Here is a 6,944-nt window from a genome sequence, read left to right on the forward strand (position 1 = left end):
GCTTTTCTCCCCACTTTCATCAGCACGTCTCAGCAGAGACAGCCTTTATGCATAATGAAGACACAAACCTGGGAATTCATTTAGAATATCCAAAATTGGAAACTGAGCAGAGCTTCCCACAGCCAGGTGCATCTTATCGTACTATTTTACAAGGAGGCTACATTCAGATGAAGAAATTACACTCCTTCTCAAGTTATTATAGGCTCTTGGAGGTGAAAGCACAAAGTTTCAATCAAGTTCCTTATTGCTGTGTAACAGATACATTCACATTTAGTACACAGAAATCCCCATCTGCTTGCCCCCACATGTATTTGATACCCTGCCATACTCTGTAGTCTTCAGTTTGCAATCCAAAAAACCACTAACAAGTTGCTCTTCCAGAATTATCATGAATAGCATAAATAAAGCCTATACTTGCTAACCAGCTATCTGCTGAGTTTTGCCAGCCACTGCAGTAAAACTGCACGTTACACTAACTACCCTGGAATACAACTAATACACAATCCCACCGTGAGAATTAAACAGTTGCTTCCAACAGCAGCAAGCCACAGTTCAACATTAATTGTGGCCATCCAGGTGACACGAACTAATTTGGGAATTCATGTTTTCTCACCTCAGTCTAAAGGAGGAGTTGATCTTTGGTCGTAAGCCACCGTTCTCATACAGCTGTATGTGCTGCTGATTATTTGCATGGACCTTCCAGCTTATACATATGGGGTTCCTCCCAGAATGAGGACTATCCTTTTGTTCCTGAAGCCCTTCGTCTTCGATTTCATTGGATCCATCTACCACAGCCTGGAGAAACTTCTTGAGCCTGATGAGTACGTTCAACCTCCACTGCTGAGAAGTTACCCTGCGGTTTGGGTTAACAGACAGCATCCAGGAAAGTTTCTCTCTGCTTTTCAGTCTTTTTGACAGTTGCTGGTGAGAGATAAGCTCTACAAAATTCTTCAGTAATATAACACTGCGGTCTGTAAGAAGAGCTGGGTATGCTTCCAGTAAAACATCCAGGACTTTCAATGAGTCTTCCTGAATTCCCACGCTGATGTGAGTCATGGCACTGGAGAGATGGGCACTTACCAAGGGGAAAAACGGAGCAATCTGTTCAGCTCTTATTTTTGAAGCCAAGAATTGAAGCAGCTGAACAGCCGCTCCTCTGACACCAGAATCTTTGTCTGTAAACACAGCAGCCACCTCACTTATTATATTCGAAAGGTGGGCATCAATTACAAACGGATACTGAGACAGGAGCTCTTTGAGCCCAAGAAGTGCATTTTGCTTAACCCCAGGACTGTAATGGTGCATCTGTGAAAGCAGATCCTATAAGGAAAGAAACATGTACATTTGCTATCATTATCACTCTAAGGACTTTTAATTTCCTCACCTATTTTCTAGCACATTTTTTCCTAAATATTAGAAAATACAGAATCTGTTCTAACGATGTATTGCTGTCTGTAGCAGTGTTGTAAATTCAAAACAAATGTGGTATTGGTTTAAAGCATAACAATGAAAAAATCCGCAATATTCAACAACAGGAAAAACAAGACACCGTAACTCGTCCTTCAGGTAATTACATAACTGTCATTCTCAGTAAGCTTGTATATATACTTGACTTAACAGAGGCACAACCAAGAATTGTCCTCTCACAGCTGGTCTCAAAAGTAGAACTATAAAATTTTAGTCTCAACAGCTCTCTTCAGTTTAAGAGTTGCAAGATATGGAAGACAACGCAAAGGACGGAAAGCAGAAGGTAAATGTCAAGTCATTATCTGTCACTTCAGAACGTATTATCACAATATACCTTTATGTTAAGTTTTCTGTTTTGTGCAGTAAGCAATCCATCTTCTTTAAGCTGTTCAGGAATTTGTATGGCCTTTGTTTTGAAGGTGGTATCTGTTGCATTTTCTAATTTTGGCTTTTTTTTCCCAACTTTTAATTTCACTTTCTGGAAGTCTTCTTGATGTTTCCTTTTTTTAGTCATTCTGATTCTCTGCAAAAAGACATTCAGAATTTTAATACATTACAAATACATTTTTCACCAAAAAGCAGCAACTTCCTAGTGAAATCTACTGTTTTTACTCTCTTTCCTATGTATAAACTGTTGCCCACTACTGAGACAAGCTGCTAAGCCAAACAGACCCGCAGGCTGATCCAGAACTGTTCTAGTGTCCAGAAAATATTCCACTGTTCCTTGGTTGCCTTTCAATAAAGCAGTTCTCAGAGTGAAAAGATCACTTAAGTATCATCATCTTCCACTGCTTTATCAGAATAAGTTGTGGTTTTCTGCGGTTTTCTGTTTTTCTTTAACACATGGTCCTGCTGATAAGGCAACTTTTTATGTACCTGACCCCTTGTCATGGCTAAAGAGCTGGGTTAACAGTTTCATTTCATTCGTACATTGTTTAAAAACTCGATCATTAACAACATACTTGTTTCCACCGGTAATATCATTCATCTCATCAGGCCTTCACTGATAATGGCAACATAAAGAAACTCGAAGAAAACTTCCACTACACTCTTAGAAGTCCAGGCTGTGCATTTAAGAATAATCATTAGGAAGAAGAGGGGGTGAAAAAAGGTTAAAAGGCACAGAATAAAAAGAGGTTGAAAAACTAAGTCATTGAATAAAGCCTAAGAAATAAGGTAGCATAAATAGCTTTATTTACTTGCACAGTAATACTAGAAGAGATATGCAATAGCCAAAACAAAGCCCAGTTCCCAAACTTCAGTTTCTTGGCTTGGATACATCTGTACAGATGAAAGTACACCTAGTTCTACCAGACCAAAAAAACACTACACCACAGGTTCCCTTATCTCCCTTCCCCGCTCACTGTCCCCATACGTCTTCTAAAATCACTCAAAACAAAGCTCTAGAGGCTGATCACGCAGTACTCAACATCTTGTACAAATTGTGCCTAGATTTCTGGTAATTAAGACAATGAATCCATGGTCCAAGGACTCCTAGAAGTAGTCGCAGAGATTACTTACAATTTAAAAGTGTGAAAGGGGAGATGAGCACACAGTTTTTACAATGTTGAGGTTTAACATTTCATAACGTCCTAATAATAAAAGGTAATTTACGCATGGAAATCTGAATACATCCAGATGTCATTGTATACAGATATATCCAGCTTTAAAGGTTCACGTCAGATATGTAAACTTTTTGTTTCTTCTGTATGACAGGAGCTCGCTTTTGAGCTACCCTTTGGGTAACTAACTTTCGCGCATTATTAATAACTGATCTATAGGAACACATTGTGAACACAAGGCTCGACACTCAAAGAGCAAATTAACTAAAAAAAAAAAAAGAAATCAATATAGATAATTAAACCTAGAAAATAAAACATCCCAACAATGATTGCTTTATGACCACCACTGACTCCAGAAAGCAGAATTCCACAGCCGATTTTCCAACAGACTTCAGATTGGGTAAATCTGTGCTGCACCACATTATTTCATCCACACACCACAGCTACATCCACACACCACAGCTACAAGCGAGGCCACTTTAAGTGAAGTGTAAATTTAGCATAAAGAATCTGTTGGCTGAAGAGGCTTACACCTTGGGGTTTGGTCCCAAAATAAAAATGTCCTTTAGCATCCTAGTACAAGTGTTCATACTTGGTTTCATAATTTATATATATTAACGTTATGCATTTTTAAGGAAAGAACTACAAGATTTTCGCTACTCAATTAGAAGACACAGAGAAATAGCTGAAAGCTTTAGTCATGACCGATTGCCACTTACTAGCTTGCCTTACCAGATGTTGGGAGGTCTCCCTCTACCAGATGTCTTTCACCCAACACTGAATTACAAATAGAGGCACACACACACACACAGGGACAAAATCAATTATTTTAAAGCAGAAGGCTTACGAAGCCTGTTTCTCCTGGCAGCAGAAGGAAGCCCAGCTTGCCCTGCACTGCGTATTTCGGGTAGGATTTATCGGGAACCCAACCACGTCCATTTCCAACTCCCACATCCCCACCGAGCCGAGATAAAATGGTCACAGAACCCGCGCCGGGAAACCACCAGACCCTCTATCACCGGAGGCTAAGGGCACCGCACACAACTTGCAAAATTATTTTAATTACCGGCTTTTAATTACCTGCAGCCCCCCGGCGGCCTCCCCACCCGCGGGCCGGGGGCTGCAGCCGCACGGCCGCCAGGGCCCCTTCCCCCGCCGGGACCCTCCGGCCCCGCCGCCCTGCCCCTCACCGGCCCGGCCCTGCGCCCCCCCTCGGCCCCGGTCCCGGTCCCCTCCCGCCCTCAGGGCGGCCGCGGCCCCTCACCGAGCACGCGGCAGCGCCAGTCCCCGCCGCGCCGCGCCGCCCCGCCCGGGAAACGGCCGCCCCACGTGAGCGGGCGGAGAGCGCCGCGTCCCGCCCCGCCCGCGCCCAGCGCCGCCTGTGGGGCTGGAGGACCGCGGCTACCGGGGCTCCTCGGCGGGCTGCCCTCGGGGGGGCGGGGGCGAGGGTCTCTTACGGCGCTCCGGTGCCTGTACCTTTCTGTATCACCCACTAAAACGTGTCCCCAAGCACCAGCTCCAACCGTTCCTTGAACGCGTTCCTTGGACGGTGACGCCACCACCTCCCCGGGCAACCCGTCCCAATGCCTGACTGCTCGCTGAGAAGAAATGTCTCCTCATTTCCAACCTAAACCTCGCCTGGCACAACCATTCCCTCTAGTCCTATCACTGGTTACCTGTGAGAAGAGGCCGACCCCCTGCTCCCCACAACTTTCTTTCAGGCAGTTGTAGAGAGCAATAAGGTCTCCTCTGAGCCTCCTCCAGACTAAACAGCCCCAGTTCCCTCAGCCGCTCCTCACAGGACTTGTGTTCCAGGCCCTGCACCAGCTTCGTAGCCCTTCTCTGGTCGCACTCTTTGATTTAACATGATTAAATGTTAAATCTTAACGTGATTAAATCAGGTTTGTTTCACATACACGTATAGCAGAGCAGTCTCTTGTAGGACAGGCCCACCTGTTCACCAACAGATGACAGCCTTCTTGCTAAACAAGATGTTTTTAGCACTTTCTGCAAAAGAAGTATTTTGTACGATTCCACTTAAGCACAGACTCACGCTTCATGAGTACTGCCGCAGTTGTGTTCTTCTGCTTGTGCCAGCTTTTTTTTTGGCGTCACCATCCCTGGGGGTGTTCAAGGAAACGTTGGACGTGGTGCTTAGGGACAAGGTTTAGTAGGTGACAGTGGTAGTAGGGTGATGGTTGGACCAGATGATCTTGAAGGTCTCTTCCAACCTTAATGATTCTGTGATTTGTAAGATACTCAGAGCTACATTTTCCACTTTGCAGCCTGACAAAATTTCAAGACAGAAAGCGATGCTTTTGCAGGAAACTGTTTAAGTAGCTTTAAAGCAACCTGTGATTCTCACTCTACCTTCTCTGACCCATCTAAACGCATCGGTTAGGAGAACAATTTGATCACATCGCTAAAGTAATTATGTTACACTAGTTTGATTTGAACATATGTGGATGCTTGCTAGAAGTTCAACAGCACTGAAAGATGTCAGCATTCCACCACACAAGGCATTAATTACATCATTTTAATTACCGGAATCCGAGCTGTCTTGGGTAAAATTTCTCATTTGTAGTAAATACTAGGATCACTTTTCATGTTTACTTTGAGTCCAGCTACAGAATCACAGTGACCGCGAAAGATCACTGGGTCCAACCCCCCTGCCAAAGCAGGTTCCTTAGAGCAGGCTGCCCAGGTAGGCGTCCAGAAAGGCCTTGAATATCTCCAGAGAAGGCGACTCCACAACCTCCCTGGGCAGCCTGTTCCAGTGCTCCGTCACCCTCCCCGTGAAGAAGTTCTTTCACATGCTGGTGTGGAACTTCCTGTGCTCCATCTTGTGGCCATTGCCTCTTGTCCTATCCCCACAAACCACTGAGAAGAGGTTGCCCAAATCCCTCTGTCTCCCACACCTCAGATATTTATACACATTGATAAGATCCCCTCTCAGTCTTCTCTTCTCCAGGCTGAACAGACCCAGGTCTCACTGTCTTTCCTCACAGGGAAGATGCTCCTTGACTTGTATCTCATATTCTGGCTTCCCACTTTCTCTGCTGACTGCTTCTGGAAGCCAGGGCTTTCTGGAGTACCTTAAAGATGCTGGGTTACAAGTGTATCTCTTACTTTCTGCAATTTTTTTACTTTGAATCTGTTTAGGAAGTGCTTGAGGTCATTTGAATGTGTTCAGTTTGATTTTACTCTTTCTGCATTGACAGAAGGTAGAAGTTAACAGGGTACTTACTAAAAGAGCATTTTCAATGAAATAGATGAATGGCATTGTGCTCCATGAGAACATTTTTAATTGTATTTCTAAAATGAAGTTACATAATAACATTTCCTCCAACAAAAATGCAATAATAAAACCCAAGATTTGCATTTACAGAGTATAGAAACAATTAAAAGACTTAAGAAGAGTTTCAGTGAAGCCAATGCAGAATCAGCATTAGCATTTCAGGTTTCACATATGCTATCAAACCCTTGGGCACACTATATGAGTTTTGTACACTGATGCCTAGATCAAATTTACAAGATGGAGCCTGCTGCTTCAAAAAGGATAATAAATTCCTAACTCAGAAAGACATATCACAATCCTAGAAGAAACTGGAAGCAAAACAAGGGCAGGATGTTTCCATAACTCTAGAGTTATGATCAGAGGTTGTCACAATGTACACCAGGCAGCTTGTCTTCTGTTGCATACTCAAACATTTTCATTTCCTGTCAATTCACCTGAGTGCCCTTCTCTTTCACACGTTATGCCTTATAAGCGAAGTTCAAGTTCTGCAATTTTGTTAAAGATAATTTCTCCCAAGCTCTCTGGTGTCTCAGTAAAATATAGTATACTAAGGTAAAGCTAAAAGAAAAACCAGTCCCCAATTGGTAGAATTTTTCTTGTTATTGCTTAAGTTTTAA

The 6,944-nt window shown here is 43.4% G+C and overlaps 1 protein-coding gene across 6 annotated transcripts in view; it reads right to left on the reverse strand.

Moving 5' to 3' along the window:
* TEX10 (testis expressed 10) overlaps window positions 1–4,433 on the reverse strand; it is a 52,997-nt gene extending 48,564 nt beyond the window's left edge. Inside the window, exons 1-4 of one of the 6 annotated variants that reach the window (XM_083822746.1) lie at window positions 4,294–4,323; window positions 3,762–3,806; window positions 1,802–1,990; window positions 614–1,320 (exon numbers count right to left, since the gene is read on the reverse strand). In XM_083822746.1, the coding sequence (XP_083678872.1) occupies window positions 614–1,320; window positions 1,802–1,981 (887 nt within the window). In that variant the 5' untranslated portion in view covers window positions 1,982–1,990; window positions 3,762–3,806; window positions 4,294–4,323. Of the gene's footprint in view, window positions 1–613; window positions 1,321–1,801; window positions 1,991–2,429; window positions 2,532–3,761; window positions 3,807–4,109; window positions 4,223–4,293 lie in introns of those variants that run through there. The other 5 variants (XM_083822745.1, XM_083822744.1, XM_083822749.1 and 2 more) reach the window with 5 other exon arrangements.
* Between the last annotated feature and the right edge of the window lie 2,511 nt (window positions 4,434–6,944).

Source organism: Anser anser (genome assembly GCF_964211835.1).
Source record: "Anser anser genome assembly, chromosome: 2".
Lineage (NCBI taxonomy): Eukaryota > Metazoa > Chordata > Aves > Anseriformes > Anatidae > Anser > Anser anser.